Source organism: Heptranchias perlo, chromosome 2 (assembly GCF_035084215.1).
Source record: "Heptranchias perlo isolate sHepPer1 chromosome 2, sHepPer1.hap1, whole genome shotgun sequence".
NCBI classification, from domain to species: Eukaryota; Metazoa; Chordata; class Chondrichthyes; order Hexanchiformes; family Hexanchidae; genus Heptranchias; species Heptranchias perlo.
The window spans coordinates 92161631-92185641 of record NC_090326.1 but is presented as its reverse complement, the minus strand read 5'-3'; the positions used below and the strand labels follow the sequence as shown (position 1 = coordinate 92185641).

General features: G+C 44.0%; 1 protein-coding gene across 1 annotated transcript in view; it reads right to left on the bottom strand.

Annotated features, from left to right (window-relative positions):
• Nucleotides 1-24011, bottom strand: part of si:dkey-256h2.1 (uncharacterized protein LOC337520 homolog) — a 209246-nt gene that overhangs the window by 82687 nt on the left and 102548 nt on the right. The window contains exons 7-8 of the mRNA XM_068004185.1: nt 19406-19574; nt 1376-1527 (exon numbers count right to left, since the gene is read on the bottom strand). Coding sequence (XP_067860286.1) covers nt 1376-1527; nt 19406-19574 — 321 coding nt within the window. The remainder of the gene's footprint in view (nt 1-1375; nt 1528-19405; nt 19575-24011) is intronic.

Here is a 24011-nt window from a genome sequence, read left to right as displayed (position 1 = left end):
TTGGGCTCATAAGTGGCAAGTAACATTCGCGCCAGACAAGTGTCAGGCAATAACCATCTCCAACAAGAGAGGGTCTAACTACCTCCCCTTGACATTCAACGGCATTACCATCGCCGAATCCCCCAGCATCAACATCCTGGGGGTCACCATTGACCAGAAACTTAACTGGACCAGCCATATAAATACTGTGGCTACAAGAGCAGGTCAGAGGCTGGGTATTCTGTGGTGAATGACTCACCTCCTGACTCCCCAAAGCCTTTCCACCATCTACAAGGCACAAGTCAGGAGTGTGATGGAATACTCTCAACTTGCCTGGATGAGTGCTGCTCCAACAACACTCAAGAAGCTCGACACCATCCAGGACAAAGCAGCCCGCTTGATTGGCACCCCATCCACCACCCTAAACATTCACTCCCTTCACCACCGGTGCACTGTGGCTGCAGTGTGTACCATCCACAGGATGCACTGCAGTAACTCGCCAAGACTTCTTCGACAGCACCTCCCAAACCCGCGACCTCTACCACCTAGAAGGACAAGAGCAGCAGGCACATGGGAACAACACCACCTGCACGTTCCCCTCCAAGTCACACATCATCCCGACTTGGAAATATATCGCCGTTCCTTCATCATCGCTGGGTCAAAATCCTGGAACTCCCTTCCTAATAGCACTGTGGGAGAACCTTCACCACACGGACTGCAGCGGTTCAAGAAGGCAGCTCACCACCACCTTCTCAAGGGCAATTAGAGGTGGGCAATAAATACTGGCCTCGCCAGCGACGCCCACATCCCATGAACGAATTTAAAAAGAAATGATTTTCCGTGCATTCAAATGAACTGATGGAAAATCACAGAGTTTGCATGTGATTTCCTGATATGCACTCCTGGCAGCGTCCTCTGTTCCAATAGTGCGTAAGTGAAAAATGTGTCCTAGTGTGTCATGAAGCAATCATCAATTACAATTATCAATTCAGATTCCAGGCTACATGGGCAATACCGAATATATTTGTTTGATCGAAATCCCCATTAATATAACCTTCCTATTTTCACATACTCTTTTATCTCTTCCTTCTATTTATTCTGAATCTGTGCAAAACCCCAGAGTTACTTTGGCTCTCGTTGCATTAAGAGCCTCTAGTTAGATTATTTAGCTGGGTGCTTTTTTCCTGCCTATACAGTCTATTTCCTTCACCTCACAATTGTTTAAACACGTCCTTATCTATTTTGTGCATGATGAAATGCTTAGCAATGGTGAGATAAAGTGGAATTCATTTTTTTAAAAACAGGTACATTAAAAAAATTTGAAATTCTTGGTATGTTTTGCTTTATCTGTAATAACAAATCTATTAAACAGAAATAAAATGCAGCTGTTTCCTACCTGACGATAGCTGGCTGCTTTTACTGAATCGAATATTGAGGGATGGCTTCCAGGGCATGGCCCAAGGCACAGTCTTCAAATTGAATGTGCATTTTCCAGCATTAAGCAGCGGTAGAAGTGGCGAGACGTCTGTTAACCAGCGGCCAATGCGTCTGTAATTAGAAATTACAAAAATTTATGTAATATTTTGGTAATCAAAGGGAAAAGGGAAGTGAAGGAAATAAAAGGCCTTTTACCTTTATATAAAGATTTAATTTATTTTCAATTATACTAGGGCCAGGAATTTCCTCAGAGCTGCTTCCGCTCTGCAATGCACTTTTGGTGAAGTTACATTGAAGGAGTGAGAGCAGCTCTGAGGAAATTCCTGGCCCATGTCTTTAACATGTTTGCAGATGACACTTTAATGCTAACTGGATAGCTGACATACTGAACATTTCTGATATGACTTTCTATTAGAACTTCTCCAATGGTTCAGTTGGTAAATGCCTTGCCCGTAGAGCTGAACCATGAAGATCCCAGGTTCAGAGCTGGTTACTGAGCTAGAAGGTCTGGGCCTGAGTAGCAGTAGAGAAAAAGAAACACAGCCAGGATTCCAACTCTTATTTGCTATTCAGTGACTGCTGCTGGAAAGTTCATGTTTATGGACAGAATTATGCTTGGGCTTCAGTGCCCATGTCTCTGAGTGGTTAAAAAGTCTGCCACTCACTGTCTAAGCTCACAGGTGAAGAATGGACAGTTGGGCAAGTTGACAAAAAGCAGCTTCACCTGTGGAATCAAGCCCGAATAAGTCATCGCATTCAAGAGAGGATGGGAGAAAACTGGCAGGACAAAGAAAAAGAGAATTTTATGTTGCAAGCAATTAATATATTTCAGCAATGGAGATGATTAATCAAACTGGGGAAATGTTTGCATCAGTTTCCAATTTCAGAAATTAACTAACAGAAATGCAACACTTTGGAAACTCTTTAAAAACACAAGTTCTAATAAAAATGGTAGGCGTGATTTTTTTTTCTGCTGCCATTTCTATCTATAAATAGGAATTGATACTTTTAAGCTCAGTGTTCCTAACATAATGCTTTCAAGTACATTTTTGGAAAGGTAGGCCAGCATACAATGTCACGCACCAAAAGCATTATGCTCACCCAGTCAGATATAAAAACTAATTCCAACATTAAGTGGCCTTGCAGTCTATCTGTGTTTTAGTGTTTTAGTTACAGTGAAATTCCCCCTTCATGTTAATTGAAGATCCGGTCAATAATTGCTGCTATCTGCGATTATTAAAACTATTTCACCAATTTTCATTTTCAAAGTACATACCATGTTCTATTCATATTTTAGTTGAAGTATTTACGTTTAACTATTAGCATCACCTAATAGTTACTTATAGGTTTTGAAGTATCATACCAATCTACAGAAAATAAGGAAATGAAAATGTACAACAGAAAGCAAATTGTTGTTTTATTTTATGAACACTGTTTAGTGTTTTAATTGTGTAAACTAATTGCAGCTATTTGATAACAAAGCAGTGATATATGTTTGAAGCCTACGAATTTGGACCAAATGCAATCTTTAAAGGTAAACTGCTCCAGAATTGTTTTTTTAAACAGCTTTTTGTTTTTAATTTGCACCTTTTTTCTGCAATTTTTCTCACCACCTCCTCTCCTGAAGGTGTTGGCTCCTTACTGGGATACAGAGCCACAGGAGTGGTCACCCTACAGTGCTTCATCAAGCTGAAGGATTGCAATGTTGAGGAATGGATCAATTTCATTTTTGCAAGTGCAGTAACAGGTTACACGCATAGGACAGATTATGTGCTGTTTACATCTCCTCACACTTCCCACACCATTCCAAATGCTCCTCAATTCCTGTCTCAAATACATATCCTTATCTGGTTTCATTCATCCTTATGATTTCTCTGTGTGAGAATACCCAATTAAAGACAAATTATGGACAACTTTATAGAGTAGATTTTCATCCACTGCAACGGTTCTGGATGTCTGGTGGTTCAGTGCATTGTACCAGTACAATGAATGACAGAATGGTTGGACATCGGTTCAGAAATGTAATGTACTTGTAATTGGAGCATCAAAGGAAGATGCTGAGCAGATGCAAGAATCCAGGAAGAAGCAAAAATAGTTAGATGGGTAAGTCCAGGACACTTGTATAATTACATACCTCTGAACAGTTAACCATAGAAGTCTGAAAGTATATTGCCTGTCCTCACTGCCGAATATACATTGCAGTTTTGGAGAGGCAGAAAGAGAGAATACAACTTTAAAAAGCAGTCTCAAAAAATGAAGTTCAGTTTATTTTACAAGTATCAAAAGGAATCTTTCTTCCCATCAGCTTGGGCCAGGTTTGATTCAAGGTGTTACAATTTTTAGGCTTTCACCAGATATTCATTGCATGCTGAGTGACCACCCCTGTAAGTGAGCCCTTGCACACTATCCACCTAAGTGTGACCTTATGTGCACAATACCTGGCAACATAGCATTGCCCACACTGCCCAGGGGCGAACAGAACACCTTTATTATGTAAACTGCGCACTGGAAATAACACAAGTTCTCTTTTGACCTCCTAGTTTTCAGATAACAGAAGAGTAACCACTCATCAGACTGTGTGGCTTAGGTCATAATCTATAAAGCAAGTTTATTAAAATTTACAACTCCTCAGTTCAGAAAATGGAAGGTTCAACGATTCACTAACTCTCCTAGTAACACTGAGTTTGGACCTGTGTCCATATTTACTGCTCCCAGGTGATCCAATCCCCTCCCAGATGCAGGAACAGGAAAATCTTCCCCCTCAAATCTTCAGAAGTTACGATATTTTTGTCATATTGTCCAATGTATTTTATATTTCACTATACTAGTTTTGAACATGTAACAGATTTTTTATTTTACTGTACATTATGTTTGAATTATTTTGCTTTGTCCCAATATACCACCTCCTCTCCTGAAGGTGCTGACTCCCCACTGGGCTATGAGTCTACAGGTGCCTTCTGCTCTCTGGTACATTGGCCATTGCTCGAGCGTTAGCCTAGACAATGAATGTCAGTGGGCCATTCAACGATGTGGGTACTAAAGCCAAGTACTAACATAATATTTAAAACAACAAAATTAAACTATGTAGCTTATGACAGAACACAGAAACAGGAGGAACAACAGGTAAATCATAAATAAACAGGAAAATCAGTTAAATCCAAATTTTCAAACAATAGCCTAAAAAACCTAATTAAAACCTTTTTTGAAAAACCAAGGTGAGAGGCTTTGAAACATTCATGTTATCCACAAAGCAAATGCACAGCTACAAAAAAAAACTTTAATGTGAAACTTCTGCCAATAGTGCTATGATTAAAAGCAGACTTATGATTATATTGATCTTTTAAAATTCATACATATTTAACAAGTTCACTGGCTTGAATGCTGCTGTGAGGGTTGCGAAGCAAGATGATGGGACCATGGGGTGAGAAATAAGCAGTGATCAGGCTGGCTTCACTGTTTTTGCCGAGGGAGGTTTACAACAAGTATTATTTTATAAAGATAAGTATAAAACTAGTTAAATCAAAATATTATAACATTTACCAGATTTTCTCAATCGTGAAAGATCCCTTTCCCACCTAAATGTTAAGGGTAAATTTTATGATTTAGCGCTTCCAATACAGAGCTAATGGATTGAAAATCGTGTGAATTCCTGATATACGCTCTCATTGAGCAAACCTCTCTAAAAGCTATAATGGATATAAGTTGCTGTGGGTTACACCCCTCACTATGCAATTTCTCTTCCATTATGTCATACAGAGCAGCATTTTACTCGGTGGATATTGAATAATTGATAGAGATAACAGTAAAAAAGGAATTGGTTCTCTCACCATTAAGAAAATATTCTGCTTTGTCTTTCTCGGATCCAAAGTGGATGACCTCACACTTCCCCACATTGAACTCCATCTGTCATAGTTTTGCCTTCTCACTTAGTCTGTCTTTGTCCCTTTGTAGCTTCCGGCTCCCATCCACACAACTTACTGTGCCTTTCAACTTAGTGTCATCTGCAAACTTGGATATATAACTCCATATTCCTTTATCCAAGTCATTAATATATATGGTGAAAAGCAAAGAAGCCCCAGTACAGATCCCTGGGGAAAACCACTTGTCACGTCCCATTAATCGGAGAATGTTCCCATTATCCCTATTCTCTGTCTCCGACCTTCCAACCAATTACCAACCCATGTCACAAGGTTACCTCCAATTCTATGCGTCTTTTTGCTACTAACATCTTGTGCAAAACCTTATCAAATGCCTTCTGGACATCCACATGGACAACATCCATTAACACTCCCTAACCACCATGTCAGAGACCTCCTCAAAAAATTCAACTTGATTATTCAAACATGACCTGTCCTTCACAAATCCATGCTGACTCTCTTTGATCAATTCATAATTGTTCACCCACTCTGTCCCTGATGATAGATTCTAGTAACTTCTCCACTACTGGTGTTAAATTGGCAGGTCTGTACTTTGTTGGTTTCTCCCTCCCTTCCTGCTTAAATATTGGAGTGACATTTGCAATTTTACAATCCATAGGCACAATTTTTTTTCATTCGTTCATGGATTTGGGCGTCGCTGGCAAGACCAGCATTTATTGCCATCCCTAATTGCCCTTGAGAAGGTGGTGGTGAGCCGCCTTTTTGAACTGTTGCAGTCTGTGGTGAAGGTTCTCCCACAGTGCTGTTAGGAAGGGAGTTCCAGGATTTTGACCCAGCGACAGTGAAGGAATGGCGATATATTTCCAAGTCGGCATGGTGTGTGACTTGGAGGGGAACGTGCAGGTGGTGTTGTTCCCATGTGCCTGCTGCTCCTGTCCTTTTAGGTGGTAGAGGTCACGGGTTTGGGAGGTGCTGTCGAAGAAGCCTTGGCAAGTTGCTGTAGTGCATCCTGTGGATGGTACACACTGCAGCCACTGTGCGCCGGTGGTGAAGGGAGTGAATGTTTACGGTGGTGAATGGGGTGCCAATCAAGCAGGCTGCTTTGTCCTGGATGGTGTCGAGCTTCTTGAATGTTGTTGGAGTAGCACTCATCCAGGAAAGTGGAGAGTATTCCTGATTTGTGCCTTGTAGATGGTGGAAAGGCTTTGAGGAGTCAGGAGGTGAGTCACTTGCCGCAGAATATCTAGCCTCTGACCTGTTCTTGTAGCCACAGTATTTATGTGGCTGGTCCAGTTAAGTTTCTGGTCAATGGTGACCCCCAGGATGTTGATGGTGGGGGATTCGGCGATGGTAATGCCGTTGAGTGTCAAGGGGAGGTGGTTAGACTCTCTCTTGTTGGAGATGGTTTGGCACTTGTCTGGCGCAAATGTTACTTGCCACTTATCAGCCCAAGCCTGGCTGTTGTCCAGGTCTTGCTGCATGCGGGCATGGACTGCTTCATTATCTGAGGGGTTGCGAATGGAACTGAACACTGTGCAGTCATCAGCGAACATCCCCACTTCTGACCTTATGATGGCAGGAGGTCCTTGATGAAGCAGCTGAAGATGGTTGGGCCTAGGACACTGCCCTGAGGAACTCCTGCAGCAATGTCCTGGGGCTGAGATGATTGGCCTCCAACAACCACTATCATCTGCCTTTGTGCTAGGTATGACTCCAGCCACTGCCGAGTTTTCCCCCTGATTCCAATTTTACTAGGGCTCCTTGGTGCCACACTCGATCAAATGCTGCCTTGATGTTAAGGACAGTCACTCTCAGCTCACCTCTGGAATTCAGCTCTTTTGTCCATGTTTGGACCAAGGCTGTAATGAGGACTGGAGCTGAGTGGTCCTGCCGGAACCCAAACTGAACATCGGTGACCAGGTTACTGGTGAGTAAGTGCCGCTTGATAGCAGTGTCGACGACACCTTCCATCACTTGAATCTAGAGAGCATTGGAAAATTATGACCAATGTATCTGCAATTTCCCCTATTTCTTTCAATACCCTTGGGTTGAAACCATCAGGTCCTGGAGATTTGTCTTTCTAAAGTCCCATTATTTTCTCCATTACCATTTACTTACTTATATTAAATCCACTAAATTCCTCCCATTGACTTACTGTTAGAGTCCATTGTTCCACTGGTATTTTGGCCTCTTTCTCCACTGTGAAAGTGGATACGAAGTATTCATTTAATAAGTCTGCCGCTTCCTTATTGTTCATTATAGACTCACCTACATCTGTCGTTAATGGTGCCACATTCCACTTTACCACTATCTTTAACTTAATAGATTTACTAAAACTTTTGCTGTTAGCTTTGATTTCCCTCGCCAGATTTTTTTCATATTCCCTTTTTGAACCTCGTTACTTTCTTTGTATCACTTTGTTGTTTTTTATAGCTCTCCCAGTCCAGGAATGGGAAGAGAGTGGGGTAGTGGGATTAGTTTTAGATTGTTCTAACAAAGAGCTGGCACAGACACAATGGGCCGAAAAGTCTACTTCTGCCATGTAAACATCTATGGTTTTATATCAGGTATATGGTTATTTGAAGCAGCTTAAATATTTTGATATAAAATGGGAAATAGAAAGATCAGGGAAAGAAAAAACACCTCTACAGAACAGGCAGTACCCAAGAGATGATCAGGAATAGGGGAGATAGTGGCGATTGAGTCTATGTGGCTTGTTACTACGAGCAGCACAGCACTTTAGTACATACCTCAGAATATTTCTTTCCCACAGAAAAGCAAAAAAGCCATTGTTATAGAAACTCCATCTGGATTATAAGCTCATATAGAATTATTTAAGAGGTCTCTGATTATTTTTCTTATGGAAAGAGAAAGATAAAGGAAATATTCTTAGATACGGGGTGGTGCCAGAGGACTGGAGAATTGCAAATGTACACCCTTGTTCAAAAAAGGCCAGTCAGTTTAACCTCGGTGGTGGGGAAACTTTTAGAAACGATAATCCGGGACAGTATTAGCAGTCACTTGGACAAGTCGAGATTGATTAGGGAAAGCCAGCACGGATTTGTTAAAGGCAAATCGTTTTAACTAACTCGATCGAGTTTTTTGATGAGGTAACAGAGAGGGTAGATGAGGGCAATGCGGTTGATGTTGTGTATATAGACCTTCAAAAGGCGTGTGATAAAGTGCTGCATAATAGGCTTGTCATCAAGATTGCGGTCCATGGAATAAAGGGGGCAGTAGCAGCATGGATACAAAATTGGCTAAGTAATAGGAAACAGAGAGTAGTGGTGAACGCTTGTTTTTCGGACTGGAGGGAGGTGTACAGTGGTGTTCCCCAGGGGTCGGTATTAGGACCACTGCTTTTCTTGATATATATTAATGACTTAGACTTGGGTGTACAGGGCACAATTGCAAAATTTACAGATGACACAAAACTTGGAAGTGTAGTGAACAGTGAGGAGGATAGTGATAGATTTCAAGAGGATATAGACAGGCTGGTGTCATGGGCGGACACCTGGCAGATGAAATTTAATGCAGAAAAGTGTGAAGTGATACATTTCGGTAGGAAGAACAAGGAGAGGCAATATAAAGTAGAGGGCACAACTCCAAAAGTGGTACAGGAACAGAGAGATCTGGGGGGAAAATTCGATAAGGGTCCGTTTTGGGCGGTGGTAGTGCAATGCGCTACCACCCCGCGCCCGACGGACCCAGGGCAGGCAGGATGCAAGTTTGGACCCAAGAGAGCACTTACCTGCAATCAGCATTCCTTTCCAGGCCTTGCTCGTGGAATCAATGCAATTTGCACTTTCCACCAGCAGGGGGAGTTCAATCTCTTAAAGGGAGGATGTTTCTTAGAAATCTCTTAAAGGTAACTGGTACCTGTTATTTGCCGAAAATAACAGTCCACTGTCTGCACGGAGTCTGAACGGAGATCAGACATTGCACACGTAAAACACAGGTGCAGGTCCCATTCCTATGTTTACACACTGATGGGTTATGTTAAAACATTGAATAAAAGTTGCACACTACTAAATCCCACATCCTCCAATCTGTACGCCAGACCTCACCAATCTGCCGATCTGAGTTGGTACCAGGCCTGCGAGAGTGCATGCACCAAGATTCTCTGCTGATGCACTAGAGACCTTGGGTGCAAGAGGTGGACAGAAGGAGGGACATCCTATATCCGCAAGGGGGACAAGAGGCCCTCCAGACATATACTCAAAAGATAGTGGGAGGCAGCGGGGTTGAAGTCAATGCTAGGCGCACAGCATCATGAACATGGATGCAGTGCAGGAAGAAGTTCAATGCTTTGACATGAGTGGTCAAGGTGAGTGAGGTCAACTGTCAAGTGGTGTCTCCTACCAACTGCACCACACACTACACCCCCCATCACCCACATACCAACAAACTCTTTCCATCAGTACTCAACTCTTCCAACCAGATGCTTCCTCTCACCCTTACACATTACCACTGTTTCAAGCCACCCATTCGCAAGTCACAGGCCACACACACTGGCAACTATTCAACCATGACAGGCACATCACCCAGACACACGTCCCGCTTTCTTGCAGGAGAAGGTGGCGCATATCAAGAGGCAGCAAGTGGCAGTGGCATTTAGTTCCTTGAGCCTGTTCCACCATTCAATGAGAACATGGTGGACCTGTGACCTAACGCCATGTACCCGTCTTAGCCCCATATCCCTTAATACCCTTGGTTCACAGAAATCTATCAATCTGAGATTTAAGATTCACAATTGAGCTAGCTTCAACTGCCGTCTGCAGAAAACGTTCCAAACGTCTCCCACCGTTCGCGTGTAGAAGCAATTCCTAAGTTCACTCCTGCACGTCCTGGCTCTAAGTGTTAGGCTATGTCTCCGCGTCCTAGTATTCAAGTCTAGGAGATCTCCAAAAACAGTTACAAATTTCTCGGCAGCCAGAAGCAATAATCCAGCCACTAACCTGTAAATCCTGCATGGTCCCTTTAAATGGCACTGGTGGGGGGGTCCTCCAGGCACTCTAAGACACGTTCAGATTGTTGGGGTTAAGACTGTGCATGGAGTTGAGCATTATACACCATTTTGGGACTTATCATTTTAAATCAGCGTTGCACACCGATTGAAGCCATTTTCTCCCTACCTTACATGATTCCAGCGCTCGTTATCTGCGCTTGCGCAAACTCCTATATCAAGATGGTGTCTGGCGCACATCACGCAGGAAAAGTGCGTGCGCATCCAAGACGCCATCTTGGATGTTGGAGAGGCCGTGGAGCACCGAAACAACGGGTGCTACACGGCCCAATTTAGCGCCACTGGAGGTATATGTGCACAGACCCTTGAAAGTGTCAGGGCAGGTTGAGAAAGTGGTTAAAAAAGCATACAGGATCCTGGGCTTTATAAATAGAGGCATAGAGTACAAAAGTACTGGAGTATTATGTCCAGTTCTGGGCACCGCACTTTAGGAAAGATGTGAAGGCCTTAGAGAGGGAGCAGAAGAGATTTATTAGAATGATTCCAGGGATGAGGGACTTTAGTTACGTGGATAGACTGGAGAAGCTGGGGTTGTTCTCCTTGGAACAGAGAAGGTTGAGAGGAGATTTGATAGAGGTATTCAAAATCATGAAGGGTCTAGACGAAATCGATAGAGAGAAACTGTTCCCATTGGTGGAAGGGTGAAGAACCAAAGGACATAGATTTAAGGTGATTGGCAAAAGAACTAAAGGTGACATGAGGAAAAACATTTTTACGCAGCGAGTGTTTAGGATCTGGAATGCACTGCCCGAGGGGGTGGTGGAGGCAGGTTCAATCATGGCTTTCAAAAGGGAACTGGATAAGTACTTGAAAGGAAAAAATTTGCAGGGCTACAGGGAAAGGGCAGGTGGGTGGGTTTAGCTGGATTGCTCTTGCATAGAGTCGGCATGGACTTGATGGGCCGAATGGCCTCCTTCCGTGCTGTAACCTTCCTATGATTCTATGGAGAAAGAGACAAAAATATACAGAGACAAATGAGGATAAGTGTGTGAGGGGAAGCGGGAACTAGAAAAAGTGGAAGTCAAACAGGAAGGCAGAGGGATAAATGGAAAGAATCAGGATGGAAGGCAAGGAGAAAGAAAATTGTTTAGTGCTGAGTGACTCTGGGGAATTGCATGTTTTTTCATAACATCATCAAGAACACCTCCTATGCCACCTGCTCCCATGTTACATAAAGGCTCAGGAGCTGTAAGTTAGCCTTTAGTAATCTAAAGTACTAACTGACCTATAGTAATCTAAAAATGGCTTCCTTTAAAATACAACAACTATAAAACAAATTATAATGATCAAAAAGGGCCTGATAGGACAGTAGGAACAAATTATAATGCATGAGGGATGCTATAATTTGAAGAATGACAAGGCAAATAATCTTACTTTTTTCATCATTCAGGCTCTCTCATACAGCATTGGAGCCAGAGCAAAGCAGTATAAATTTAGGATAATGGCAGCCCTATCTGGGATGCTCCAACCCATGCTGCCAAACCAGTCTGCTGAAAATATAGTCCTGGGTGTTGGCCAAATTTAAAAGGTAATGTCTGGTAAATATATGAGGAGTATATGTAGCTGCCTTACAGACACTGTCAATGGAAATCTGACTATGAGATGCCTAGGAAATACCAGTAGAATGAATAGAACTGCCCTTAACTGGACATCTGGGAGTATAATTGGCCAAATGGCAAGAATGGATAGTCACTACATTGTTATAAATTGCTTTGTCACTGAGTTAATTGAAATCTTCTTTCCCTATGACACAAAAAGTTGTTGGGATTTTTGAAAGCCCTGAGTTTGATGAACATAAAAACAAGAGCCCAAAATTGCTCTGCCATCGGAAGTGTAGCAGGGTTCCATCTGTTACTTCTGAAAGCCATTGACCTCATCCCTAATCCTGGGCTGGGTGGTCCAGCAGAGGTGCAGGAAAATTGGAGCAGGACACTGCTGCTCTGATAGGGGGAGACTCAGGCTGAAGACTAGAATTAAAATTAATCTTATTTTCCCGCAGGAAACCCAGGGCCTCCATTAGAAGGTAATTGATTCCTGTGCTTAAACTCCTCACCTTCTTTAAGACATTTGAAAGGACCATAATAGAAGCCATGCCTGTTCACACCTCTGGGCCTAGGACGCCTGAGCTGGTAGGAATTCCCACAGCACCCTGGGAATACCCTAGACATCCCCCCAAGCTGTTGCTGGGACGTGGAGGGTGGAGGCAAAAGAAGCTCCTATCTCCAACCCCGCCCCCCCCCCCACCCCCCACATCCCCGATCATGATGTGAAACACATGGCAAATGGGATGGAAACTTAGCCAATCTGGCTCCATTCCAAATTTTGCACTCACCCCCCCACCGCCCACAACACCACGGACAAAACTCCCAATTTCCGCTCTCCCCCTACCCATCAATTTTGCAGCCAAAGTATTCCTTGCACATCTACACAGTGAAATCTACAAGTCTCATCCAATTGATGGAGAGACGAATAGAAAGAGGCTACAGTAAACTCCTGAATCATAGAAAGGTTACAGTACAGGGGGAGGCCATTTGGCCCATCAAGTCCGTGCCGACTCTATGCAAGAGCAATCCAGCTAGTCCTACTCCCCTGCCCTTTCCCCGCAGCCCTACAATTTTTTTCCTTTCAAGTACTTATCCAGTTCCTTTTTGAAGGCCATGATTGAACCTGCCTCCACCACCTCCTCGAGCAGTGCATTCCAGATCCTAACCACTCGCTGTGTAAAAAAAAGTTTTTCCTCATGTCACCTTTGGTTCTTTTGCCAATCATCTTAAATCTATGTCCTCTGGTTCTTGACCCTTCCACCAATGGGAACAATTTCTCTCTATCTACTCTATCTAGACCCTTCATGATTTTGAATACCTCGATCAAATCTCTTTGCAACCGTCTCTGTTCCAAGGAGAACAACCCCAGCTTCTCCAGCCTATCCACGTAACTAAAGCCCCTGATCCCTGGAATCATTCTAGTAAATCTCTTCTGCTCCCTCTCTAAGGCCTTCACATCTTTCCTAAAGTGCGGTGCCCAGAACTGAACACAAAACTCCAGTTGTGGACAAACCAGTATTTTATAAAGGTTCATCATGACTTCCATACTTTTGTACTCTATGCCTCTATTTATAAAGCCCAGGATCCTGTATGCTTTTTTAACCACTTTTTCAACCTGCCCTGACACCTTCAACGATTTGTGCACATATACCCCCAGATCTCTCTGTTCCAGTACCCTTTTTAGAGTTGTGCCCTCTAGTTTATATTGCCTCTCCTCGTTCTTCCTACTGAAATGTACCACTTTGCATTTTTCTATGTTAAATTTCATCTGCCACGTGTCTGCCCATGCCACCAGCCTGTCTATATCCTCTTGAAGCCTATCACTATTCTCCTCACTGTTTACTACCCTTCCAAGTTTTGTGTCATCTGCAAGTTTTGAAATTGTGCCCTATACACCCAAGTCCAAGTCATCAATCTATATCAAGAAAAGCAGTGGTCCCAGCACCGTCCCCTGGGGAACACCACTGTACATCTCCCTCAAATCCGAAAAACAACCACTCACCACTACTGTTTCCTGTCACTTAGCCAATTCTGTATCCATGTTGCTACTGCCCCCTTATTCCATGGTCCGTAATCTTGATGATAAGCCTACCATGTGGCACTTTATCAAACGCCTTTTGAAAATCCATATACACCACATCAACTGCATTGCCCTCATCTACCCTCTCTGTTACCTCATCAAAAAACTATCAGGTTAGTTAAACATGATTTGCCTTTAACAAATACGTGCTGGCTTTCCCTAATCAATCCACACTCATCCAAGTGACTGTTAATTCTGTCCCGGATTATCGTTTCTAAAAGTTTCCCCATCACTAAGGTTAAACTGACTGGCCTATAGTTGCTGGGTTCATCCTTACACCCTTTTTTGAACAAGGGTGTAACATTTGCAATTCTTCAATCCTCTGGCATCACCCTCATGTCTACGGATATTTGGAAGATTATGGCCAGTACCTCCACAATTTCCACCCTAACTTCCCTCAGCAACCTAGGATGCATCCCATCTGGACTGGATGACTTATCTACTTTAAGTACAGCTAGCCTTTCTAGTACCTCTTTGTTATCAATTTTTAGCCCATCCAGTATCTCAACTATACCTTCCATTACTGAGACTCTGGCAACATCTTCTTCCTTGGTAAAGACAGATGCAAAGTACTCATTTAGTACCTCAGCCATCCCCTCTGCTCCATGAGTAGATCTCCTTTATGGTCCTTAATCAGCTCCAGCCCTCCTCTTATTACCCGTTTACTGTTTACATGCCTGTGGAAGACTTTTGGATTGCCTTTTATCTTGGCTGCCGGTCTATTCTCATACTCTCTCTTTGCCCCTCTTATTTCCTTTTTCACTTCCCCTCTGAACTTTCTATATTCTGCCTGGTTATCAACCTCACATCTGTCATATGCCCTTTTTTTCCATTTCATCTTACTCACTATCTCTTTTGTCATCCAGGGAGCTCTGGCTTTAGTTGCCCTACCTTTCTGCCTCGAGGAATGTGCCTAGACTGTACCCGAACTATCTCCTCTTTAAAGGCTGCCCACTGTTCAATTGCGGTTTTACCTGCCAATCTTTGATTCCAATTGACATAGACATCTACAATGGTAAATGTTGACACAAAAGCTTGACCAAAAAATGTGACAAGAGGAAATAAGGTTGGTGATATGAAGTGCGCTTGCTATGCAAAATTTGTACCAACAGTAGCTGATCTCCTGCGATGTTGCACATGGGAAGTCAAGACCAAGTGTAGTTTTTAGATGAAACAGAGTTAGAGGGAGGGAAATAATTGGTCCAGGTGAACATACATAACTCATTCCCCATTTTAGAGTCATATAAAGTTTTTATTTTTATACAATATTTTGCTTGTCAGAGGTGCAATCTTTCGGATGAGACATCAAACCAAGGCCCTGTCCATCTGTTTAGATGGATATAAAATATCACATGGCACTATTCAAAGAAGAGCAGGGAGTCCTCCCAGTGCCCTGGCCAACATTTATCCCTCAATCAACACCTCCAAAATCAGATTAACTGGTCATTTATTTCATTGCTATTTGTAGGGCCCTACCGTGTGCAAACTGGCTGCTTCTCTTGCCTACAAAATAACAATAACTACAATTCCTTGCCTGTGAAATGCTTTAAGACTGCCTGAGAATGAAAAGAGTGCTATATAAATGCAAGTTTGTTCTTTATATGTGGACATAGGAACTTATAATGGAAAAAGTTGCCAGGAAGTGTGCACCGACACAAGATTTTTAATATATTACTATATCGATTTCCCATGGCGCTGCACAAGAGGAATCATGTATTCAGGTGAAGCGGGTTTAGAAGCTAAGGCATAACTGGATCTGTAATTACAACCTCTTGATGGGAGTAGAATGTAATCACTGTGTGACAAGTTTACATTACAAATATGGACATTGCAATTTATAATGGAAAAAGTTGACAGAAAGCAAATGCAGATGTAAGATTTTTAATATATTACTAGATATCTAAATAGAAATAGGTAAGTATCCACTATATACAATGACAGCACAAATAGATGAAATGTTACATAGCATAAGCTGCTATTACTTCAAAGTTTAAGGGACTATTCATGTTCTGACATAATTTTACTCACTGAAATATAAACATAACTGGTAGTGCTATTCCTCTCCCAGTGTTTTTGGATCAAAAGCAAGTCTATGGAACAAGCTGTGTTCTGGAATGAACGTATCTGTATGCCAATGCCAGGAAGCAACATTGCTGTTTCCCCTCTTTTTTTTCCTGTTATCAGTGAATGATCACATGCCTGTTTGGAACCTCTCCAGTATTCCAAAGACAATTTATCCTTCCTGCCTTAACGTCATCTAAATGCATAAAAAGGCCATCAATATGCTGCTGCCAAGTCTATTTGCAATCCCTAAGAGGCCTGCAATGTCCCTTTGAAAAAATGTTAACAGATTCACTCTGTTTTAGTCATCCTTAGTAATAAGTCTAACTGAAAACGTGTAGTGCCCTTGGCAACAAATTGCATTTATTTTGCAAATCTGCATATCTTTTGGCTTGTGAAGTAATAAATTTAGCCATAATAAAATCCTTTTACTTTCAGAACTGAAAATGCTGAGATCTTAGCCAAATATTTCTAAAAAGAGAATATTCACTAGTAATTAATCTGTAAATGTTTGCCAACATCACAAAAGTTTATCACAGACTTTAGTCTACATCATGCAATTTCTACAGCAATGCAGTAGCAATTACAAATCTATATTTACTCTATTTTGACTTCACAAGAAGGGCACCAATTCTGGCATTTTCAATATAGGTTCATGGTTTTCATCTTTAGGTTTTGAGGAAAAAATATTTTCCTCCCCTTGAAGTCACGGACAGTTCTCAAAGAAAACTCTAATACTGCTCTGTAATTACTCAGCGTGAATTTTAATTTAAGCAGCTTCAGTTGGATAATGTTATTCCCCACTTTATTCTTAACCAGAGATAGAATTCCTTCTTTCTGTACAGTGAACTGACAGCAGCCCAGCTGATAATTGACAAAACGTATCCAATGGAAGGAGAGACAGCAAAGATTATAGCTTAAAAATAACAAATTTAGGCAAGAAGCTAAGTCTATTTTCCATACATTTTTGAAATAGGGGCAACTTTGTTTTTTTCTATAATCAAATGGTGTGCAAGACACTGAAGTTAAGACATAGTACCTATTTAATTTTCAGTCATTAATCTAAATCTACATGTATTGAAACATGTAAACCTTGTTAAATTATTGATGATTCTTTTTCATACTCTACATGACTGAAATGTGAACCAGTGCATTTTGAGAAAAGGACAGTAAAAGGGAGTACACCCTAACGGGTAAGATTCTTAACAGAGTGGAGAGACAGAGAGATCTAGTAGTACAGAGACATAGACATTTAAAGGTGGAAGCACAGGTAGAAAAGGTTATAAAAAAGGCAAATGGGATTTGGGGTTTTATACATAGGAATGCCAAACATAAAAGTATCAAAGTGATGCTGAATTTGTACAAGACATCGGAGCGGAGCTACAGGCGGGAGCGGACCTGGGAGAGAGCGCAGGACTCGGAGACTACTAAAGGCCCAGGCTCGAAGGCCGACCCGCACTCGGAGCGGAGCTACAGGCGGGAGCGGACCTGGGAGAGAGCGCAGGACACAGAGACTACTGAAGGCCCAGGCTCGAAGGCCTACCCGCACTCAGAGTGGAGCTACAGGTGGAAGCGGACCTGGGAGAGAGTATAAGACTTGAAGACTACTTGGTTAGGAAGATGGCTGAGCGAAAGGCGACAGAGAGTAGGGATAATGGGTAGGTACTCACATTGGCAGGATGTGACTAGTGGAGTCCCGCAGGGTTCTGTCTTGGGGCCTCAAATATTCACAATATTTATTAACGACTTAGATGAAGGCATAGAAAGTCTCATATCTAAGTTTGCCGATGACACTAAGATTGGTGGCATTGTAAGCAGTGTAGATGAAAACATAAAATTACAAAGCGATATTGATAGATTAGGTGAATGGGCAAAACTGTGGCAAATGGAATTCAATGTAGACAAATGTGAGGTCATCCACTTTGGATCAAAAAAGGATAGAACAGGGTACTTTCTAAATGGCAAAAAGTTAAAAACAGTGGATGTCCAAAGGGACTTAGGGGTTCAGGTATATAGATCATTGAAGTGTCATGAACAGGTGCAAAAAATAACCAATAAGGCTAATGGAATGTTGGCCTTTATATCTAGAGGACTGGAGTACAAGGGGGCAGAAGTTATGCTGCAGCTACACAAAACCCTGGTTAGACCGCACCTGGAGTACTGTGAGTAGTTCTGGGCACCGCACCTTCGGAAGGACATATTGGCCTTGAAGGGAGTGCAGCGTAGGTTTACTAGAATGATACCCGGACTTCAAGGGTTAAGTTACAAGGAGAGATTACACAAATTGGGGTTGTAGTCTCTAGAGTTCCGAAGGTTAAGGGGTGATCTGATCGAAGTTTATAAGATATTAAGGGGAACGGATAGAGTGGATAGAGAGAAATTATTTCCGCTGGTTGGGGATTTTAGGAGTAGGGGGCACAGTCTAAAAATTAGAGCCAGACCTTTCAGGAGTGAGATTAGAAAACATTTCTACACACAAAGGGTGGTAGAAGTTTGGAACCCTTTTCCGCAAACGGCAATTGATGCTAGCTCAATTGCTAAATTTAAATCTGAGATAGATAGCTTTTTGGCAACCAAAGGTATTAAGAGATATGGGCCAAAGGCAGGTATATGGATTTAGATCACAGATCAGCCATGATCTTATCAAATGGCAGAGCAGGCTCGAGGGGCTGAATGGCCTACTCCTGTTCCTATATTCCTTCTGTTCCTATGTTAGGCTAAAAGAGTATTGTATGCCATTTTGAACACCCATTACAGTAAAGATATTAGAGCCATGGAAAGGGTACAGGGAGGATTCACTAAATGATGCCAGGAATAAGAAGTTAAAGTTATGAAAAAGGGTTTGAAAAATTGGGCCCTTTTTCTGCAGAACAGAGAAGATTAGGGGTGAATCTAATAGAGGTTTTGAGAGGATAAGTAATCATAGTTTGTTTCCAATGGTTGATGAATTGGTGACAAGGAGGCACAGGCTCAGGGTTATCACTAGATGAATGAAGGGGGAAATTAGAAGAATTTTTTCTTACAGAGAACATGGAATGAGAATTCAATAGCTACTATGTCTTAACTTCAGTGTCTTGCACACCATTTGATATAGAAAAAACAAAGTTGCCCCTACTTCTACACTATGGGAAACAGACTGAGCTTATTGCTTAAATTTGTTATTTTTAAGCTATAGGCTTTGCCGTCTCTCAAATTGACTTCCTTCCATTGGAATTGGATAAGTATTTGAAAATAAAGAGCGTAAGTGGATATGGGAGATGGGAATAGGGTGGATAGCTCCTATTGAAGAACTAGCACAGGTTTAGGTGCGATGGGCCGAAAGACTCCTTCTGTGCTAATTGCTATGACCCTGTGACTACATACTTTACTAATTATATTCATACATTAAATGTTGGTTTACCTGCGGAATGGCGTAATCCATCTTCCAAGTTCAAGATTGCAGTATGAGCTGTTCCGCACACAGCACACATAAAGCTCGACTGTGTGATCCCAATGAGCACATGTTTTGTCTCTTGTTCCAGGGCATGACAATGAAGCATCAAGTTCTAGATGGTCAAATGAAGATAGGTCTATGGAAAACAGAAAGAGTGCTTCAATATCACAATTTCAACTTGTCGGTGCTCTCACTGATGTTATTTGTTAGGTGGCACTGTAAATAGTGTAGATGGGAGCAGAAAGTTGCAAATGGACTTCGATAGATTAAGTGAGTGGGCAAATATAGCAGATGGAATTCAATGAGGGGAAGTGTGAGGTCATCCACTTTGGACCTAAGAAAGATAGATCAGAGCATTTTCTAAATAGTGAGAAGCTAGGAACTGTGAAGGAGCTTGGAGATTTAGGGGTCCAAGTACAGAAATCACTAAAAGCTAGTGGCCAGGTATAAAAAATAATTTAAAAGGTTAATGGAACGTTGGTCTTTATTTCAAGGGTGTGGAGATGCCGGTGATGGACTGGGGTTGACAATTGTAAACAATTTTACAACACCAAGTTATAGTCCAGCAATTTTATTTTAAATTCACAAGCTTTCGGAGGCTTCCTCCTTCCTCCTTCCTCCTTACCTGAGGAAGGAGGAAGCCTCCGAAAGCTTGTGAATTTAAAATAAAATTGCTGGACTATAACTTGGTGTTGTAAAATTGTTTACAATTTATTTCAAGGGGGCTGGAATACAAAGGGATAGAAGTTATGTTACAGTTGTATAAAGATCTAGTTCGATCCCATTTAAAGTACTGCATTCAGTTCTGGGCACCGTATCTCAGGGAGGATATACTGACCTTGGAGGGGGTGCAGCACAGATTCACCAGAATGATACCGGAGCTAAAAGGATTAAATTATGAGAACAGGTTGCACAGACTAGGCTTGTATTCCCTTGAGTATAGAAGGTTACGGGGTGATCTAATTGAAGTGTTTAAGGTGATTAAAGGATTTGATGGGGTAGATAGAAAGAAACTATGGGGTCGATTTTAGCACCCGCAATCGGGTGCGTTCCTGGCCGGGGGGGCTCCGAAAATCGGGGATTCCCAGGGCGGGTCGGGAGCCCGGCTCCAACCCGCCCACTTCCGGGTTTCCCACAGACGCGCTGACATGTGCGCGCAGCCCCCGCATGTGGGACTCCCGCCGGCAATTAAAGCTGGCGTGGTGCCACTTAAGATATTTATTTAGGTATTTCAGGTCGTTTACAGACCTGATTAACGAGATATTTCAGGAGGGTTGGGATTTTACAAACAACTGGGACTGTTTCCCGTACTGGGGGAAACACTCCCAGTTCAAATGGACGTGTTGCAGCCATCAGCCTGTGACAGCTGCAAAGGTCCATTTGACAGGTGGGGGGGGGGGGGGGGGGGGAGACCCTCACTCTTTGCAGGAGGCCACTCTCACTTTGGACAAAGTTTGGCCTCCACCACCCTCCTCCTGACAATCAAATTCACCAACTTGCACACTTACCCCGGGGTCCGGAGACATGTACCTACCTTGCGGACCTCCTCAAATGTACATCTTCCAGATGGGGGCCGCCATAGCTGCAGTCATGACCTCCTCGGAGGACGAACAGCATCACCAGCCTCGCCGGCCAAGCCGTCCACCTCTGACACGTGGAGCTCCACAACACAGTGCTGTGACACATCCACCTACACAGCAGGAGGGAGGGCAACCGCAGAGAGAAGGCACTACCCTCGCCACAGGGTACACAGACGGAGGCTCTGCTTCCTGGACCTCTCTGAGCAGCAGTGCACACGGAGGCTCAGAGTCACTTGATATGTAGTCATGGACATCTGCAGCCTCCTTCATGCCGAGCTGCTCCCGGCTGGCCCGAGCACCATCTTCTTACCTGTCGCTGTCAAAGTCACCACTGCCCTCAACAACTTCTCCTCCGCATCCTTCCAGGGTGCCACCGGGGACATCGCCGACGTCTCTCAGTCGTCTGCACAAAAGAGCCCTGCAAATACACCTACACCAACTCTGCAGTGACACAATGGGTGGCATCAGTTGTGGGTCTTCATTGTGATCCTCAGGAAAGGGCATTATTGCACAAACCAGACAAGATTCGCAAAGACGTGGCAGTAGTGGTGCCAATATAATATGTAATATGAGTTGGTCAGAAATTCAATATAAGTAAAAACCATGACAAACCCTCAAACAACTTTGTGCATCCCCTTCATGCTCACGACACGTTTGCCTTACGCTGCCTACCACACATATGTGATGCATGCCCTGTGGCTGCAGTGCAGGTAGTGGCAGGTTGAGTGAGGCTGACTGTGAAAGAGATGCATGAGAGGGTGAGTATGAGATAGAGCCATGAGATTGTATGAGGATTGGGTTGAGTGGTAGTGGCGGGATGAGTACTGGCGAGGTGAGTAAGTGCAGGTAAGACGACGATGAGGTTTGAGTGGGTGTGAGGGGTGATGTGACAGAGTAGTGTTGGCTGTGCAGAAGCAGATGTGGGGTGGGGGCGGTGATGTGGCAGACGGAGGGTAGGGGAATGAGTAAGTGTACTCACTTTGGCTGACCTACTGAGGTCATTGCAGCGCCTTCTGCACCGTATGCAGGTGGGCGATATGTTGGTGGTGCAGGTGACCTCCTCTGCCACCTCGAGCCAGGCCTTCTTGGTGGCAGAGGCAGGCCGCTTCCTCCCGCCCGCCGGGGGGGAAGATCTCTGTCCTCCCCCTCCTCCTCACCCCATCCAATGATACCTGGAGTGAGGCATTATTAAACCTCGGAGCAGCCTTCCCCCTGGGCTGCTCCATGCTGTAATTTTTCCTATTTCTTGCAGCATCTGTCAGTGGAGGACTGCCCCTTTAAATAGAGCTCCTCCAGCTGACAGACCTTACTGCACATGTGCAGTCCGCCCGCCGCGCAGATCAGCAGCGGGGAACCCGGAACAAGAGGTAAGTGGATCCAATTAGCCTGCGATTGCGCCCGGGGCAGACTGATTTCACCGGGCGCGTTACCCACGCGCCCAATCGCCCCCCCCCCCCCCGCCGCGAACCCGCCGCCCTGGTAATATCGAGCCCTATTTCTTCTGCTGGGGGTAGTCCAGAACAAGGTGGCACAATTTTAAAGTCAGACCTTGGCTGTTCAGGGGTGATGTCAGGAAGCACTTCTTCACACAAAAGGGAGTGGAAACCTGGAACTTACTCCCCCAAAAAGCTGTTGAGGCTACATCAACTGAAAATTTCAAAACAAAATTTGATAGATTTTTATTAGGCAAGAGCATTAAGGGAACCAACAGAACAGGTTGGGACTCTTTTCACTAGAAAAGAGAAGGCTGAGGGGTGACCTTATAGAGGTCTTTAAAATTATGAAGGGATTTGATAGATAGACGTAGAGAAAATGTTTCTGCTTGTAGGGGAATCCAAAGCGAGGGGCCATGAATACAAGATAAACCTAATAAGGAATTCAGGAGAAACTCCTTTACTCAGAGGGCCCGATTGTAGCACCCGCTATCGGGTGCGTTCTCGGCGGGGGGGCCTCGAAAATTGCGAAATCCAGGATCCCGACCGGATCCCGCCTCGATCCCACCCACTTCCGGGTTCCCCGCTGAAGCGCCGGCGTGCGCGCACAGCCCCCGCTGGTGGGAATCTCGCAGGCAATTAAAGCCAGCGGGATGCCACTTGAGAGTATTTACTTAGCTATTTCAGGTCATTGACTGACCTGATTAAGGGACTGTGTGTGATTTTGGATCAACATGGGACTGTTTCACGCACTGGGGGAAACACTCCCAGATCGAATGGACGTGTTGCAGCTGTCAGCCTGTGGCAGCTGCAAAGGTCCATTTGACAGGTGGGGGGCGGGGAGACCCTCACCCATTGCAGGAGGCCACTCTGTCACTTGGGACAAAGTGTGGCCTCCACCACCCTCCTCCTGACGGTCAAAGTTACCAACCTGCACACTTACCCCGGGGTCCGGAGACATGTACCTACCTTGCGAACCCCCTCAGATGCACATCTTGCGGATGGGGGCCGCCGTAGCTGCAGTCATGACATCCTCGGAGGGCGAACAGCATCACCAGCCTCGCCATCCACGCCGTCCACCTCTGACACGTGGAGCTCCACAACAGAATGCTGTGACACAACCACCTGTACAGCAGGAGGGAGGTCTACCGCAGAGAGAGATGCATCGCAGAGGGCACTACCCTCGCCACAGGGTCCACAGACCGAGGCTCAGCCTCCTGGACCTCTCTGAGCAGCAGTGCACACAGAGGCTCAGAGTCACTCGACATGTAGCCGTGGACATCTGCAGCCTCTTTCATGCCGAGCTGCTCCTGGCTGGCCCGTGCACCATCATCCTACCTGTCGCTGTCAAAGTCACCACTGCCCTCCCGAACTTCTCCTCCACAGCCTTCCAGGGTGCAACCGGGGACATCGCCGATGTCTCTCAGTCGTCTGCGCAGAAGAGCCCTGCAAATACACCTACACCCACTCTGCAGTGACACAATGGGTGGCATCAGTGGTGGGTACTCATAGTGATACCCAGGAGCGGGCATTATTGCACAAACCGGACAGGATTGGCGA